Here is a 19,986-nt window from a genome sequence, read left to right on the forward strand (position 1 = left end):
ATCTAGAAGTAAAATATATAGAAAGAAAAATTAAAATAAGTTTCTCATAATTCAAATATGCATAAGTTAAAAACAAAAGGAGATTTTTTGGGGCAATTTTATTAAAATATATTTAAAAAAAATCAAATTCACACGATTTTAATATAGATGCCTTTGTCAGAGTACATAAGTTGGATACTTTCATCTTATTTAAGAATATTTTCATGAGCAAATGGAAAGAGATATTAAAAGTTGATTAGGTGCTACCATCTGTCTCTATAGGCGGGTAACTTACACACTGCATGCCTTTGAAGAAAATTAAATTTAAAACAAACATAAGCAGTCTAATGAAACCTGGAATAAAAAAATAAAAAAAGAAAGAAAATGAGATTGGACCGTATAATATTTTTCATTTTTTTAACCGTATAAAAAAATTGATAGATATTGTGTTGCTTCTAATAGCTCCTCAATCATTCAAAATTTCCTAAAATTATAATAAAAACGACACGAATCATGTGTTATTATTTTATACACACGCACACAAGAAAATGAACTATTTTAAACAAGGGTTTTCTATTTGAAATATGACATGAAATATAAAGCAATTGATCATCAATGATGATTTTTTCCCCTTTACACGTTAATGTAATTAATAGAAAGATTATCAGATTTATGAAACTCATTATGTACTTATCCAAAAGTTCATGTGATTAGCAGTACTAACTTTCCTTTTAACTAGAAAACAAAATATTGAATTAGTCAATGGTTTTTAATCCTAACCAAGACTAACATAGTTGATTAAAGTTTACCAGAACTTTACCAAGTTCGTTTAATTGATCACTCTCCCATTAAAAGGAAGTTCAACTTTAGTGCTCAAAGCATCCTAGAGGCATATATAGCAACGGGAGGACCCATATTTCACATGGAATCACGTGTCTTAGTTCCTAACCCATAATTATTTAATTTAAATATTGTTAGCAACTTGAATGCAACATTCCAAAGCTAAAGTCGCAATTTTGATGGACCCCTTTTCTTAATCCAATAATTACGAGCTCCCTCAATATTATAATAATCACCCCCATGAATGGCCATTATTAAACAAATATATTCTCCCCATTTAAGCCAATCAACTAATTATATTGAAAGGAATCCACTAACCTTTCATTAATGAAATGTCGACCGCCCATTAAACTTTTTTTTATATGTAAAAGTGATTGTGAGAATTAAATAACTTGTTATGGTGGGGCAGATTCAAACATCACCAAGAAAAATTACGGAAAATGTTGGCTTTACTCTCAAGTCCTAGTCGTTGTTGATTATTGTCATGGAGTCCACGTCATCTTTTCCGACTCAATCAAATGCAGTTTAACCTAATTTTCAAGAGCAAATTAGCGTCAAGTAGTATCTCTCTGTGTTAAAAGGCAAATATTGCTGCGGAAGATGTATTGGCTTTGTTAGATCTCAATTGTTGTTGTTGCGAAGTTGAGTGAATAATTAGGTTTCTGGCGACAATGTAATGGTTTGAGAGACAACAACTTTAAGTTTTGATAGTGGTACTTGCAAATACTTCAAAGTTTAAGGTAGCATTTTTTTTTTTTTTTTTTTTTGTGGTAGTGAGAATGAGAGTGAATGGGTACATTAGTGAAAAAGTTCTCTTGATATACAGGTGCTTTAACACAAAAGCTTGTTAATATGCTAATTATGTCACATGGTCATCATTGATTGCATCTTGTGTTAAATGAATTGTCTTTGTAGATAAGATTGGAATAGTTGTGATTTTGTAAAGGTGGGTTGGACACAAGCTAGACCGACTTCTAGAACAAGTTTCAACAAAAGGATCTCCTCCTTCCATGAGCTACTTGTATATCACATTCTTAAGCTGTCTTCACCATTGCCTGTTGTTCATTATGTTGGAGACTTTTCACATGGCAATAATAGATCTTCTCCATGCTAATAAATGCGGTCCAATATATCAAACCAAGGGTTGAAGCAAGTTCATGCATCCTTTAACGTCCCACTATATATGGATCATTGAGACGAATTTTGAAGCGAAACCCCATATATTATATTTGTTTAGATAAAATTTCATGGCTTTGAAATTACACATGATTAACTCTACTAAATTATGAAAAATTGATTCCCTCGGTTAGAGTAAAGATAATCTAAGTAAAACTTATAAGAAAAAGATTAGATAAGAATAATATGGTATATCCAATGAAGTCCGGGTGTGTATGTGAGTTATGATAGAATTACTTCACTCACCGTTTATATTAAATTTTAATATTTTAACCGTTAAATTAAAAAATTTTAATGTATAAATTAAGTATTGAAATTTTTTAAAAATTTAAAAATTATTTAATATTTTATTATGTAGATTCAAATTATTATATAATATTTTCCTTTAAGAATATATATGTCTTCAGAGTATTAAATAGTTTTAAAATTTTATAAAAATATGTAGATTTGAAGTATTTATTAACAAATTTTATCAGAGTAAAGAAAAATAAGGGGAAGGAAAAATAAAGGGGACCGGAGGCACGTGTTTAGTCAGCAAAATGGGTTGTTCTAATATGTGACATGAGATATAATAGGTTGGACCCAAAAAATCTGAATTGAATTCAGTCTTTTGAATTGATTTCCAAGCTTGATGGTCCATTTTATCTTTTCAATTTTTTTTCTCTAGAATTCAGAAGTGATAATTATTATGATAAATATTTTTAATAACATAATGATAAAAAAATATTTTTAATAATTTTTTTTATTAGGATAAAGGATTATATATTATAAAGTCATCTCATCTATCTACTATTTTATAAAAATTATAGTGAAAAAGGTGCATATAAATTTAATAGTTTACCCGTAAAAGTTTGTAAAAGTTATGAAGACTAAGTTGTAAAGGTATTCTATTATTTCAATATAATTAGTTAAGAAAGCAATTTCATTGAAAAACATGCATCTAATTTTATAAGTAGCCAATGTTATAATCAAATATTAAACTCTAAGTCAAAAAAATCAAAATATCAAAAAAAAATTTAATATCTTTCTTAATCTTTACATCTAGTGAGTCGAGACATTTTGTACCTTTATATATTTTATTTAATTAAAAAGTAAAATGTACAAAAGTAAGAGAATGAGCTCTGTTTAGTACATATAAGAGTAGACTCAATTTAAATTTTTGTGTTTAGACTTAGTTTTATTTAAAAGAGAATTGTGATTATTAAAAGGTAAATATATATATCTTATGAAAAGTGGAAACCAATAAAGACTCATATTGTAACGACCCGCCTGGTCAATATACACAGCACAGCACACCAGAATACTACATAGAAACGAACAAGTATATACATATAGGATCTAGAATATATATATATATATATATATATATATATATATATATATATATATATATATATATACAAGGTCCAAATCCGTCTAGAATCAAAGTGTACAAAATACATCCAGCAAATGCTAACTAAGTAGCTAAATACATCAAAAGAATAAAACTTCATCTGCTAGCTGCAGACTCTCCTCAGCAAACACCAACCTAACCCTGCCTTGCTCCCATACATAGTATGATCATCACAGTCCAAACCACATGGAAACAACAAAGGGTAAGCTAGTGAAAGAAACAACATACATATATAAATATATGAATAGTAAATAGCTACAGCTATCAGCACATCAATCATCTTAATAACATCAGCTTAATATATATAACAACACACATTTCACATCATTCAGCAATAACAGCAATACACAACAGTAAACACACAATGCGTCGTCACGCATATAAGTTAGTATTGGCCGCTTGTAATCGGTATAGCTCGACCTGGCCCCTATACCGTGGTCGCTTTATACACGTGTGCCTCGACCTTGCCCACACACGGGACCACTAAGAACTTAGAGGAGAACAACAAGTTACCACTCCAAGGGTCAGCTTTCCAGGGAGGGTTTTCAACAAATTGGGCTCTAAGAGCACCACGGCCACTCAATCCACACAATGGGATGAAGAATTTCGAAAACATCTCCTCTAGTCTTAGTGATCAACAGCTCAGCCTTATGGCCTACAACAGCTCCTATCAACACGGAGCACAGCACTGCATAGCAGCAATAACAACACTGACATAGCGGCTAATAACAGCACCACAATAGTGACTATAACAGCACCAACATAGCGGCTAATAACAGCACCACAATAGTGGCTATAACAGCACCGACATAGCGGCTAATAATAGCACCACAATAGTGGCTATAACAACATACAACTCAGCACAGCACAACAATATCAGCATACAGCAATAGCGGCTTACAACTCAACTAAACAACTTACAGCACAGCAATATCAGCACACAGCAATAGCGGCTTACAGCTCAGCTAAACAACTTACAGTACAACAATATCATCAAATGCAGCTTAAATCAACATACAACACAGCCTAAACATCCTTAATCAACAATAACGTCTAACAGCACGACATATTCATCAATTACAGCTCAACATCATAATTCAGCATTATCAACTAGTCAGCACAACAATATTTAACAACTACAGCTTAGCACAACATATTTATCATCACATTTCTACACATAACAGCTTAACATCAAATATCATGTCTGCACCCGGTGCGCTCATGGTCGTGCCCGGCGTGACACAACTAGAGAGCACCAGGGCTCAGCGCGCCCGGTGCAATTTCCATTGCGCCCGGCGTGCTAGGAGGCAGAGACCTTAGAAGGTCTCACACGCCCGGCGTGCAAACCCTCGCTCGGCGTAGGGTAAGCAGAGACTTCCCCAAAGTCTCACGCCCGGTGCAATATACATTGCGCCCGACGCCACCTCTAGCAGAGACTCCCAAGGAGTCTCCACGCCCGGCGAGACAAGGTCACGCCCAGCGCCACACCAGAAATCCCCAAGCAATGTCACTCACTGATATCGCGCCCAGCGCGGTCCAACCACGCTCGGCGGGGGCCATCCAGAGGCTCACACCCTCAAGCTCGCCCGACGCATACACCACTGCGCCCGGCGGCTTGCCCAATGGAGCCCTCTGATGGTCACGCGCCCGACGCGAAGAACTGCGCCTGACGTGATACCTAGCAGCAACCCTCAAACTTCGAAAATCTCTTCCAAACCTGCACCAACTCATCTTTCCAGACGCATGCAATCGACCCAAAACATCACATTTTCATCAAACGACCCAGTAATCCCAGCTTTTTCCACATGCAACCACAATCAAGAAAAACCCAAAGATTTTCATCAAAACCCCGGAAACCTCAAAAATTCGTTTTCATCAAAACAACCAACAATCATCAAATCATCAAACCATCAATGAGTTCTAAACTCAATTTCGTACAACCAGCATGAATCCTAGCTTCCCTTACCTGAAGATTGGATCAGGATAGCCAAGAAGCGGAATTCCCTTTCCGAAGCTCAACCCGAAACTTCAATCCTTCAAAAGTAAGCTTTCTAGTTCAGAGCCCATCTCTCTAGAACTTCTCTCTAAAAACCTCCTCTCCTCAAATACCCACAACCTCTATTTATAGACATTCCGGAGTGGCCAGAACGGCCTGTACCGAAACCGGAACGGCCCGTTCTGCACCCCCTCAACACGTACAAAAATTACATGCAGAACGGCCTATTCTGTAATCAGAACGGCCCGTTCTGGAACTCATCCAGAACGGCCCGTTCTCTAACTAGAATGGCCCGTACTCCCTTCCAGAACGGCCCGTTCTCCCTCCAGAACGGCCCGTTCTCCAACCAGAACGACTCGTTCTCCTTCCAGAACGGCCTGTTCTCAGCTACGATTTACTAGTCATTTTAATAGCTTGGAACGGCCCATTCCAGATTGGAAACGGCCTGTTCTGGGCTACTAAAACACCAACTTGCTACGTCACACATACCTTTGTTTTACTATAAGAAATGTTACATATAGTGACATACAAAAAATGTCACTATAGGTACAATATATTTTGATATATATCTATTTGACATATAGTTACATATAATTTTAGTATTGATTTTGAATAGAGTTTAATAACATATTTTGTGTGTCACTGTAGTCTATACTCACACTTTTTAATAATATATCAATATATATATATATATATATATATATATATATATATATTATTTATATAGATAAAAGTAATTTTTAGTGACACATATATTGTGTGAAGTATGTGTCATTATATAATAATTTTCTTATAATTTTTCATCTTTCACATATCAAATATGTAAAATCAACATTGTAAAATTTAAGGTCCAGAACATTTGATTGAGAGCGAGTCACAGACTCGTCGACTACAGCAAGCCTTGGCCAGCCACGGTGCAAATCCAAAACAATAACAATCGTAAAAGTAAAGAAGGAAGATTATGTTTATTGTATGAGTAGATTTTTTAGTCTTTATACTTGTTATTTGTTTAATCCTTTTTGTCTCTAGCTATTGTTAATTTTGTTTTTGTAGAGTTATCTATTTTGTGTTGAGGTGAATGAAATCTTCAATTTTGTGAAAATAAAAAAAATTGTGTCTCAACAATAAATTTTGTAAGTGAGGATACAAAAAAGGATCAAAGCGTGAGAAACTTAATGTAAAATAATTCTACAAAAATAAATTTGATATCAAACATACAAAATTGAATTAATATCCCTATTATATGTAGGAAAGATACAATATTAAAAAAAGAAATCATTAACCACAAAAGCTAAAAGGATTAAAAAAATTTAATTACAAGGACTAAAAAAATTTGTCTTAAATAATAAGGATTAAAAAGAATTGAAAAAGATAAGTATAAGAATTAAAAATGTTTATTTTAAATTATAGAGATTAAAAGGTAAAATAAGTGAACCTATAAAAAATATTAAAAAAAAAATATTTTAACCAAAATTTTAATAAAGAAGCGGATAACCTATGTCAACCGAGTTAGCGTATAACGACCGAATTTGCCCAATTTAAACCCATTTATGACACGGATTTTATTAGACTAGACTAAAAAAACTCACATTAAATTCAAGTTTGAAATTAAGAACTCAAACCCTATAATCTATCAAGTAGATTCGAATTAACCCGAAAAACTTGACCTATTTTTCTAACTCTAGTGAAAACTCACTTTTTACTCGTGATGAGTAATTAAACCAATTTTGAATTTGTCTTGAGGGAACGAAGTGAGCAAGGCCCACAAATTACCAGCTTAAAATGTTGAAGACGATATGTATTTTGGAATATTGGGTTGGAGTTTTGAACCACTTTACATACGAGTTGTTGCAGTTGCAGTCATAATTCATTTAATCTTCGTCTAATATTTTATACGCAAACTACTACCATGTGTTCAGCATATGTATAAATAAAGTATTGTAATTTGCGTACTGTCATCCCATATGAGATTAGATACTCAATTTGTCACCTAATTACGTGCCATTTTACGCAATTAATTTAAAACATAGACCAAGAACAACCTTTGTCTATTGCGTGATATGTATATATATCATAATGTGGTATGACATATAATTATTATCCAAAATTTTGACTACTTATTTATATATATATATATATATGTATGATGTTACTAACAACTACTTACTAACAACTACTTAGAAATTAAAACAATTACAGAAATATTTTGTATAGCTTGGTGATTCAAATTAACCGTCAGAGCTGTTGTTCCGTACCAATCAGTCAGAAAATTATCTTATTATCTATACGATAGTTTTTGCTTTTAAATATTTTTCTCCTTACTTGTGTTAATATTAAAATTATCCATTCGTTTATGGTTGCATACATATCGTTGATATTTTGGTGGGATAAATGTTTTGTAACAATGTATATTTTTATTAATTATTATTAATTTTTATCAATAATTATATTATGATAATTTTGGGATTAAGTATCAAGAAATTTTGAGAATTGAAGAATTCTCATGAGTATTAGGTATTTAGGGGTTTCTTTGAGTGAAGGTTTAGTTTGATCCTGAAGGAAAAGTATATAAGGTTCTTTTTATGACTTGAACTTCATTATTAATAAAATTTAGATAGATAAAATAGAGTGTGCTCAGGAACCAGTGAAGTGTCTCTTTTTCTACTTGTAACAACATGCTATAGTCATTATACTTACAAATCATCATCAACTACTAGTGAGAAACAACTAACTTAAATAGGATCAATATAGTCACAATATTTGAATATGTACACTATAACATACATACATGTGTGAGTGTACGCATGTGTGTGTATGTAAACTAAACAAAACAAATATATATAAGTATATGTACAATAATTGAGTAACGAAAACTAAAACCCCAAGATTGTTAGTCAAACAACATCTATACATCCAATTACATCAGAGTAACCCAACCAAAAACAGCAAAACAAGCCATTAGCATTGTCTCACCAAGGCCACTACCTGATTCCAACTAATCCTCCTCTACTTCCATGAAAAACATGATCATCGCATTCCAACCACCAAGAAAACATACAAGGGAAAGATAGATCTTAAAAAGAAACAAATACATAACAAGTATAGAAGAAAAATGCATTTATGCTTGTCGCAACCGAGATCGCGACGGGACGACGAAAAATAGATTGAAAACTATGGAGTCGCCACCAATGTTGTTTTTTACGGAAAAACATTGGAAAAACCAAAAATTAGAAAATGGTCTACGAAAATTTGATTTTTGGGTTCGGAAGTCGATTACGTGTAAGGAAGGTATTAACACCTTACAACGTTCGTCTTAAGACGAATACCTTTAATTAATTAAGCAAATTTATTATAACTTTTAAAATATTTACTTCACCCCCACATTAATATAAATTAACAATCAAATATATAGTTTAATAAATGTTTTTATTTTATTTTAATGAGTACTAAAATTATTTATATTATTATTATGAGATAATATTTTTTTTCATTTTTTTGGCTCGACAGGAGTGATTTCCTGCTCCTACGTATCTCCATGCATAATGAAGAATCAGAGTCACGTAGTTCTTTGGTAGAAAATATTTGTGTGTTGGAATTTTTTATTAATTTGTTTATTATTTTTCTTTTAAAAAGGTTAGGATTTTTGAACTGTCACAGCTCATACATCCCAAAATATAAAAATTGACAGAGGTGTACACCAAAGCCAGATATTTAATTATTTAAAAAAGCATTATTATTGTTAATATTGTGATACATATTTAAAAAGATTTTGGTTAGATATTTTTTATTTTTTTAGGAAAATTAAAGATATCAAATTATCACAACTTGTATCTTAAATTTAAATGTTAAAAAAGATATTACATCTAATAAACTATTTTTTTAATAAAATCTTCAAATATTTTTATTTAAAAGATGTGATAATACTTTTTATATTATATTTTGAATTTAAATAAGAAGAACTTTAAGATAATAAATTATCACAATTTGCACCTTTAAGCCCTAAAATTAAGGGAATGTACATCCCTATAATCCTTTTTAAATGATAGATATTATTAATGTCAATATTTATAAAAGATATTATTCTCAATATTTTTTGTGAAATAGTTACTAATTTTTATCATTCTCATTATTATCATTATTATGTGAAAATCCAACATATAATAACTTTAATAATCAAATAAAATCAATTGCCTTAATTTTTGTATATAATTATTAGCCCCAATTACATAAATTTAACATATTGTAAATTATACTTCTAAAACCTTATTTTTTTTCCAGAAAAATGAATAAATGGGCTAGGGCCATACGTGAGTTAAAAGGAAAAAAGAAGACAACAAAAATAAAATTCTGATCATCTAAAGACCAACACATCAAATGGGCTTGGCCTACATAATTAAAAAAAACAAAAGGAATAACCCTAAACTATGAAACATAAAAGGGAATGAAAGGAAACCATCAGAAACCCTTATGTTAGGGTTATGAGAGAATCTCTCTACTTTCTCTCCGCAAACGATGCACTGGTGCTCGTCGGAAGAAAATCGGCGCCCAACACCATTGCGGCTGGCCGAGCGAGTGAAGCAGAAAAGGAAAACGGTAGTGAAAGAGAGTAACTCGGAGGTAAGAGGGTCACCGTTGGAAATCGTTTTTTGAAGGTGACCCACGGTGGTTCTTGTGGGGATTTGTTTGGGGAAGGAAGAAGAAGCAAACACCGCTGTCAAAAATCGTTTTCGATGGCGGTGGCTCAAGGTGGTTTTTGTATTTCGGCCACAGACTCACGGAGCAAGGCACAGAGGTGACAGTGTAAACAAAAGGGAAAAGAAAAAAAACAAAATGGAAGAACACACTGCTGGAAATCAGCACGTACAACAAATCGTTTGGGTTAGTATTTTTCTTTTCTCTCTTTTGCGTAATAAAAATGAGGTGCACACACAATTATCACTATATATACAAAAGAAAATGTTAAAATACAGTGGGTGAAGATGATACCACAGATTTGAGGTTCCGACTTGTGCTCCTTGATTGAGTTTTTTCTTCAAATTATATCCTAGCCAACATGGTTTCTCTGTTGCATTTCTGTTAATTAATTTTTTTTCATCCTCTCTTGTTCATATTGTGTTCTGGTATTTATAGGCACACACTTTTTTTTTTTGAATTTGGTTAATCTTCCTCTGCCAAAATCCCTAAATTTAGGGATATGGCTTGTGAATCTGGTTAAGAGGCAATTTTGGAGATTTTTGCAGGGCATGGTGATTTATTTGCAGTGGTAAGGTAGCTCTGTGAGAATTGTAGCAGAGTAGTTGAGGGGAGCAGTTGTTGGGGTTCATGGAGGATAATGGAAGATACGAGCAACATGTTTTTTTTTCTTCTTATTTTTCTATTTTGTTTTGTTATTTGTTTTTTTATTTTGCTTTTAATTTGTATTATATTTTGTAATATGTATGGACTGGACTTTATCATATAATTTGATTTATATAGGAAGACAAAATTTGGAGTTAATAGATGCCCCTCTTTACTTAAATTTACTAAAGAATATTAAAAACAATGATTTTCATTTTTTTTGTAGTAAAATTTAAGTAAAGACTTAATTCCAATTTTGTCCATGGCATGAAACTTAAAGACTTTGAATTAAGAAAAGATAGTCATGGAGATTCAAAACATAAATGGGAAGATACGAGAATCTAAAAACTTTAAAGCAATGGACAAAAGGGTTTAAGATAAATAAATTAAATTAAATTAAAAGTAGTGGACTCGATGGGTAAAATATTAAGATCTAAGAGCATAGAGACTCAAAATATGAAAACAGTGGACTCGGGGATCCAAAATATTGAAAGTTATGAGCGCGGGGACTCAAAATATAAAAATAATGGACCCGAGGATCCAAAATATTGAAAGCTATGAGTACGGGGACTCAAAATATAAAAACAGTGGACTCGGGGATCCAAAATATTGATAGCTATGAGCGCGGGGACTCAAAATATAAAAACAGTGGACTCGGGAATCCAAAATATTGAAAGCTATGAGCGCGGGGACTTAAAATATAAAAACAGTGGACTCGGGGATCCAAAATATTGAAAGCTATGAGCGCGAGGACTCAAAATATAAAAACAGTGGACTCGGGGATCCAAAATATTGAAAGCTATGAGCACGGGGACTCAAAATATAAAAATAGTGGACTCGGGGATCCAAAATATTGAAAGCTATGAGCGCGGGGACTCAAAATATGAAAACAGTGGACTCGGGAATCCAAAATATTGAAAGTTATGAGCGCGGGGACTCAAAATATAAAAACAGTGGATCAATAAACCTAAACAAGGATTTCAAGGGTTTTAGATTTAAGGTGGGGCACACCAAGATTATATGATATAAGGAAATATAAACTTATTGTGAGATGTATGCATGATATGTAATGTGAAATGAACTTTATGAAGTGTTAGACACATCTTATTATTATCACTTTGTATTCATTTTTCCAACCTTTGACCCCTTAAGAGGACAAGCGCTCCAAGATCTAGTGAGGGTTAAAGTCAACTTCCGTTCAACATGCAAGGAAACCCCTTTCTTCTTCTTGTATTTATGACTATGTTGTTCAAAGTTCTCATTCATCAATGGGTTATTGCCTTTATTAGGGTCGGTTAATGACCAATCATATTTCTTGTGACCTTTAAGTCCATTCAGTGTAATAGAAATACTTTTTGATGTTATTACATGTTTTACTTTCAGCATATCATATAGTGAAACACATTCAGAGAACCAATGATTATGGGGAATATGAGATTTTATCATTTCAAGGGATTATGGTCACCAGAAAGTCTAATGGATACAGAAAGGGAAGTAGCAAAATCATGGGATACTAAAGTAGGGAAATGAAAACAAGCCAAACGTTTCTTTCTCTTGCTCTCTAGGTGATAGCGCCAACTTCTCATGTCTTCATCTTTAATAATCCTATCAAACGAACTTCGAGGATGTTAGATGCTTTGTTGAACCTCTTCCCCTTGTTTGAAGGTTTGCGGCTTTTTCAATACTTTGGTACATTAACTCTTCAATTTGTTCTAGTTTCAAGTTTCAACGGTTGTACCCATCTCTCTTTAAGATTCCTTTTCTATTTTGATTTTTTTTTTGTTTTTTTTGTTGTTGATCCTAACTTTTTCCTAGACCGCCCTTTAAGGTTTTCAGCCTAGCGGGTCGCTCTAACTTTTGCCTAGGCCCCCTGTTAAGATTTTCAGCCTAGCGAGCCTTTTTTCTTTTTATTTATTTCCTTTTTAGGCAAAATATTTCTTGACTGCATCAAAATTTACAGGAAGCGATAAATCCTCTCCATCCATATTGGTAAGGATTAAAGCTCCTCCTAAAAATTCCTTTTTCACCACATAAGGCCCTTCATAATTTGGAGTCCATTTCCCTCTATGATCTTTTTGGTTTGGTAAGATTTTCTTGAGCACCAAATCTCCTTCTTGAAACTCTCGAGGACGAACTTTCTTATCGTAAGCTCTTTTCACCCTTTTTTGATACAACTGACCATGACATAAGGCATTTAATCTTTTTTCTTCAATGAGATTTAATTGATCATAACGGATTTGAACCCATTCAGCTTCTTCCAATTTGGCTTCGGCCAATACCCTTAAAGAAGGTATCTCTACTTCAATTGGGAGCACAGCCTCCATGCCATACACGAGAGAATATGGGGTTGCCCCAGTAGAGGTATGAATAGAGGTGCGATAACCATGCAGGGCAAAAGCAAGCATATCATGCCAATCCTTATAAGTTACCACCATTTTTTGAACAATTTTCTTGATATTTTTATTTGCTGCTTCTACTGCCCCATTCATCTTAGGGCGATATGGTGAAGAATTATGGTGTTGAATCTTGAAATTATTGCACAACTCTTTCATCATCTTATTGTTCAGATTGGTTCCATTATCAGTAATGATATGGCTTGGCAAACCGTATCGACAAATTATATCTCTTTTGATGAATTTGACTACCACATTTCTTGTCACGCTAGCATAAGAAGCTGTTTCGACCCATTTAGTGAAGTAGTCAATAGCTACGAGGAAGAACCGATGCCCATTTGATGCCTTTGGTTCAATTGGACCAATCACGTCCATTCCCCATATTGAAAATGGCCATGGTGCAGCCAAAATATTCAAGGGTGTTGGTGGTGCATGGATATTGTCAGCGTATGTTTGAAATTTGTGGCATTTCCTCACATGGCTACAACAATCAGATTCCATGGTCAACCAATAATAACCAGACCTTAAAATTTTTCTTGCCATTGCATGCCCATTCATGTGTGTTCCGAATGAGCCTTCATGAACTTCTTCCACTATTTTCTTGGCTTCAATAGCATCAACACATCTAAGCAATACCATGTCATGGTTTCTCTTATAAAGAACATCACCATTTAAGAAGAATCTCATTGCTAGTCTCCTCAATGTCTTTTTATCATTTGCTGAAGCACTAGGGGGATACTCTTTATCTTTTATGTAGCGCTTTATATCATAGAACCATGGTCTTCCATCTGGTTCCTCCTCTACTGCTTGGCAGTATGCTGGTTGGTCTCGATTTTGTATTCTTATTAATGGCACTTCATTTCCTTGTCTTAAACATTGAAGATAAAGTGGCCAAAGCGTCTGCTAATTGGTTATCCTCGCGGGGGATATGTTGGAAAGTGATTTCTTCAAATTGTTCCATCAACCCCTTGATGTACGAGTGATATGGGATTAACTTTGCATCTCGAGTCTCCCATTCACCCTTGAGTTGATGAACAACTAATGCTGAGTCTCCATATACCTCCAACACTTTAGCCTTGAACTCTAGGGCTGCTACAATCCCCATTGCACACACTTCATATTCTGCCACATTATTGGTGCAATCAAAACCCAACCTTGCAGTAAAAGGGGTGAACTGATTCTTTGGAGAAATTAACACTGCCCCAATTCCATGCCCTAGTGCATTAGAAGCTCCATCAAACAACAGTGTCCATTTTTCTTCGTTTATGGATTCTTCCTCATCAAATAATGTTATTATGTCTTCATCTGGAAATTCACATTGCATTGATTGGTAATCTTCTATGGGTTGATGAGCCAGATATTCTGCTAATGCGCTACCCTTGACAACTTTCTGAGTGACATAAATAATATCATATTCTGACATCAACATTTGCCAACGAGCAATGCGACCAGTGAAAGCAGGCTTCTCGAATATGTATTTGATTGGATCCATTTTAGATACTAACCATGTAGTATGGCTTAACATGTATTGCCTCAATCGTCGAGCAACCTAAGCCAGTGCACAACATGTTCGCTCTGATAAGAAGTATCTCATCTCACAATCTGTAAAATTCTTGCTCAAATAATAAATTGCTTGCTCTTTCTTCCCAGAAGCATCATGTTGCCCCAATACACAACCCATAGATTCATCAAGCACAGACATATATAGTATGAGAGGTCTCCCTGGTACTGGTGGTACTATGATCGGTGGCTCTTGCAAGTATTGCTTAATCTTTTCAAAAGCCTTTTGACAATCTTCATTCCACACCATTGGTTGACTTTTGCGCAATAATTTGAAAATTGGGTTACAAGTAGCAGTCAGTTGAGATATAAATCTGGCAATGTAATTCAATCTCCCCAAGAACCCACGAACTTCTTTTTTTGTGCTAGGGGCTGGCATTTCTAGGATTGCTCGCACTTTGTCGGGATCTACTTCTATCCCTTTTTCACTAACCACAAATCCCAACAATTTGCCTGATTTTACTCCAAAAGTACATTTAGCAGGATTCAATCGGAGCTTATATTTTCTCAAGCGCTCAAACAATTTTTGTAGGTTAGTGATGTGTTCTGCCCCTGTTCTCGACTTAGCAATCATATCATCAACATATACCTCTATTTCTTTGTGCATCATGTCATGGAACAAAGTCACCATTGCTCGTTGATATGTTGCTCCAGCATTCTTCAACCCAAATGGCATCACCTTGTAACAAAATGTTCCCCAGGATGTAATGAATGTGGTTTTTTCCATGTCTTCAGAAGCCATCTTAATTTGATTGTACCCTGAAAATCCATCCATAAAGGAGAAGAAAGCATGTTGGGAAGTGTTATCTACCAGAACGTCTATATGAGGTAGTGGAAAATCATCTTTAGGACTAGCCCTATTAAGGTCTCGGTAGTCCACACACATTCTGACTTTTCCATCTTTCTTTGGAACTGGTACTATATTGGCAACCCATTGAGGGTATTTAGCTACTGCAAGGAACCCTGCATCCAATTGCTTCTTGACCTCTTCTTTGATCTTTAAGGAAACTTCTGGTTTCATGCGCCTCAACTTTTGCTTGATTGGTGGATACTCAGGTATTAATGGCAATCGGTGCTCAACTATGTTGGAATCTAACCCAAGCATGTCTTGATATGTCCATGCAAAGATATCAACATAGTCGGTCAAAATCTTAAATAACCTCATTCTCTCATCTCCTTTTATGGAAGTGCCCACTTTAACTTCCTTCTTATCATTTTCACCTCCCAGATTGATCATTTCAACTTCTTCCTCATGAGGTTGAATTATTTTGTCTTCTTGCTCCACCAATCTTCTCAACTCGAATGGGGCCTCTGTGTCATTATCATCTTCCTTGGCTTCGTAAATAGGATGATCAAAATTGTGACATGAGATATTAGCGCTATTATTTTTAATGTGATTATTTTTGGATCTGCAATTTAGGTTTGACAAGAGATAAAATCGATAAATAGATATTGAAACGGAAAAGAAGGGAAGGTATAGGACAAAGATAATGATTGGAAGATTCTCAAAATGTATTTCATTCATATGATATACCAAAAAAATAACATGCAAGCCCATTTAACAAAAAGTGATACTAAGATCCTGGGCATGTTCATAGAGTTTTGTATTACAATTACTTTGAAAAGGAGTTAAAAATCACAGGAAGTTTGATGATCGTCCAATTGTGAAGTTCTTCATTAGGGTCACATCGATGCACCAAGTTGACGTGTTCATCAACATTTTGATCTTCTTTAGCCATAGCCACTTGGTTCGTGTGTACCAGTCCTCCACTTCTAAAACTTTGATAGAGATCACAAATGGGAATTCTTTTAATCCTTGGCTCCCGATTCTCTATTCGTTCCAGCCTTTTCTCTCTATTTTCCTCTGCATTTTTTCTTTTATTAGCCCCAATAATTTTATATCCCAACCCACATCGGTTCTTATTATCTGGAAACTCTATCAACCTTGTAATTCCTTTTAGGTTTTTTCCCATCCCCTGGCCTGATTGATATCCTCCATTCATCATGACTTTGCTACCATCATTGTTGCTTTCGATGGATGTGGGTTCCTTGGCAATGACTCCACATAGGCAGTACTGATTACTTCCAGAGATTGAAAAGAGGTTTCTAGAGCTTCTTCGGTTGCTTCAATATAGCGAGCAGGTGTAGGACTACTCACCAACATGTCTTCTTCGCCTGAGACAATCACCAATTTGTCATCCACTGTAAACTTTAGCTTCTGATGCAAGGAAGATGGAACCACTCCAGCTGAATGGATCCATGGCCTACCCAACAAGCAACTATATGCTGGTTTGATATCCATGACTTGGAAAGTGATATTAAAAGTGAAAGGACCAATTTGAATAGGGATTTCAATCTCTCCCATTACCTCTCTACGTGATCCAACAAAGGCCCTCACAATCATAGAACTTGATTTCATATACGTCCCATCACAAGGCAATCGGTCTAATGTGGACTTAGGCATTACATTCAATAAAGAACCATTATCAATCAACACTCTGGCTATAATATGGTCCTGACATTTCACTAAGATGTGTAAAGCTTTTTTATGCCCCCTTCCTTCAACTGGGATTTCCTCATCTGTGAAAGTGAGATGATTATTGGCTATAATGTTACCAATGATACCTCCAAATTTATCTAGTGTAATGTCATTAGCTACATGTGATTCATTCAAAATCTTCATCAATAACTTTCTATGACTTTCAGAATTCATTAACAATGACAGCAAGGACACCCTGGCAGGTGTACGATCCAATTGATCAATGAGTTTATACTCACTTTGTCGAATGAATTTAAGGAATTCTAAAGCTTCCTCATCTGGCACTTCCTTCTTCTCTTCCTCATTTTGCACAATAGCATTTTTTCCATTGTTCTTTGTGATATGCTTAATTCCTCCACCGACGGTTGCTTTCCCCTTTACCCCAAGATTCTTAGTTATATCTCCTTCCCTTAATTCTTCAGGAGTGTAGATCCTACCACTACGGGTCATTCCACCTACTCCTGCAATATTTGTAACATCGATTTCCCCATCACTGACTTCTTTCTTTTGTTGTTCATTCATATTCCCATTTATCTTCACCTCTGTGTTGTATTTCCATGGAATTGCCTTGGTATCCTTGTAAGGAAAAGGAGTTGGGACTTGCACAATAAGAGGCTTATGGATATTTAGTTTTGGCAAAGGCACATTTCTAGTAAAGTGAATTACCAATGGTCTTGGGATAACCACATTTGGTCTTTCTTCTGATTGAGCCATTAACACATCCTCTCCAATTGGAAATTGACTTACTTGAACCAAGTTTGAGTCAATCAGATCTTGTAGAATCTGCTTAAATTCATCGCACTTCTCAATAGAATGCATAGCAGTTGGGTGAAGGCCACACATCTCAGCTTCCAATAGGTTTCCCTCAATCATCCCAAATCTACATAATTTCGAAAAAATGAACCTCATAGAGGTTTTGATTTCCCCTACGATTTTCACTTGTTGATCACACACTTCTTCAATAATGTTTACTGACGAGGAACCATGACCGGGAAGAGGATTAGTCCCCACATTTGGACTATCTTCTTTAAAGCTTAGTAACCCCATATCTATTAAGTCTTGCACCTTATACTTTAATCCCCAACATCTTTCAGTTGAATTCCCAACACCCCCTGCATGATAATCACACTTGGCATTTGGATCATAACCCTTTGGATATGGTGGTTGAATAGGCTTTAAGGGGAATGGCACTATCAAACCATTGCGAGTCAAATGTGGCAACAATTCAGTGTAGGTCATAGGGATTGAGACCAATGTCCTTTGTTGGTTTTTTCCTTTCTTTTGAGTGTTATCCACATTAGGAGAGGGAGTTTTTGATTGATTTTGTTGAGGTATTGGGACTTGCGATGGTGGTGCAGGTAATCAATAGGCCATCCCAAATTGATAATGTTGTGGATATGGAGGTAAAGAAACAGCTGCCACTTATGGGTTATACATGTATTGGGGTCGATGACTAGGTGCAAAAGGGACACGATTGGACCTGATAGAGGTTGACATTACTGCATTTGTTTCACCTCCTCTCTTCTTATTTGTATTTGTTGATGTCTTATTTGCGTACATTGATCCTGTTGATGAGTGAGCAATCTTACCAGTTCGTACTCCCATCTCAACCCTTTCTCCAATAACGACTAGGTCTGAGAAGTTCGATGATACGTTTCCAATCATCCTATCATAAAAGGGTGATTGGAGCGTATCAATGAACATTGTGACCATTTCTTTTTCAGAGAAAGGAGGTTGTACTTGAGCAGCCACTCCTCTCCAATGCTGGGCATACTCTTTAAAAGTTTCATTCTCCTTCTTCAACATATTTTGCAGTTGCGTGCGATCTGGGGCCATGTCCATGTTGTACTTGTATTGCTTTAAGAACGCTTCTGCCAAATCTTTCCACGTATGTATTCGTCCTCGCTCCAAGTTCATGTACCAACCCAAGGCAGCCCCTATAAGGCTTTCCTGAAAGAAATGGATCAACAATTTATCATTGTGAGCACATGAGGCCATCTTTCGACAATACATGGTGAGATGGTTATTTGGGCATGTGTCCCCTCTATATTTATCGAATTCAGGAATCTTGAATTTAGGAGGGATCACAATATCAGGAACTAGACACAAATCAATAGCATTGAGTCCATAATGATCAACTCCCTCAATTGCCCTTAATCTTTCTTCCAAAAATTGTATTTTGTGTTTAGATGAGTTATCCTCAAGTTGGCTAGGGTGCGTAATGATAAATGATGTGGGAACGACACCTTGGTGGATCGAGGGGCCTCCAACTTGAGTCGTGTCAACCGGTGGTGTATGTACATGGGTATAAGGCATTTGGATGTGAGGTTGAGTTGGAATTTGTGGTCCACTTGTTTCAAGGTTTGGATCTTGGGGTTGTGTTTGGTTCAGTGGGTTTAAGACAGAGGTAATGGGATTATTCTCATTATTATTAGCCACTGGTGGCGTATATCCTGGAGGCAAGCCATATGGAGGGAATAGAGTTTGAGTATTATGAATCTGGTTTTGAGGGTTCATGGTGGAAGCGTGGTGATCATTTTCTGAAGTGTTTGCAACCACTGGTGGTGTATAGCCTTGGGGTAACCCATATGGAGGGAACTGGACCTGAGTATTTTGGTTTGGCTGTGGTGGAGGAGTGAACCCAGGGGGGTAAGCAGGTGTAACATGAGGTTGCTCAGACGAATTCCCATTTGTATCCCTTCTTGACTCCATTGATTGTAGCATGTCCAAAATCTTACTCATTTGTTCTTTCAACTTATTAACATCTCCTCTC

At 35.3% G+C, this 19,986-nt stretch overlaps 1 protein-coding gene across 1 annotated transcript; it reads right to left on the reverse strand.

Annotated features, from left to right (window-relative positions):
- Window positions 1–16,676: 16,676 nt before the first annotated feature.
- LOC145949243 (uncharacterized) lies at window positions 16,677–18,452 on the reverse strand. Its single transcript, XM_083060027.1, has one exon. It carries the CDS (start codon window positions 18,450–18,452, stop codon window positions 16,677–16,679), a length of 1,776 nt encoding a protein of 591 aa, XP_082916153.1.
- Window positions 18,453–19,986: the final 1,534 nt, after the last annotated feature.

This window comes from Cajanus cajan, chromosome 7 (genome assembly GCF_000230855.2).
Source record: "Cajanus cajan strain Asha chromosome 7, NIPB_CcT2T_4, whole genome shotgun sequence".
Classification (NCBI taxonomy): domain Eukaryota; kingdom Viridiplantae; phylum Streptophyta; class Magnoliopsida; order Fabales; family Fabaceae; genus Cajanus; species Cajanus cajan.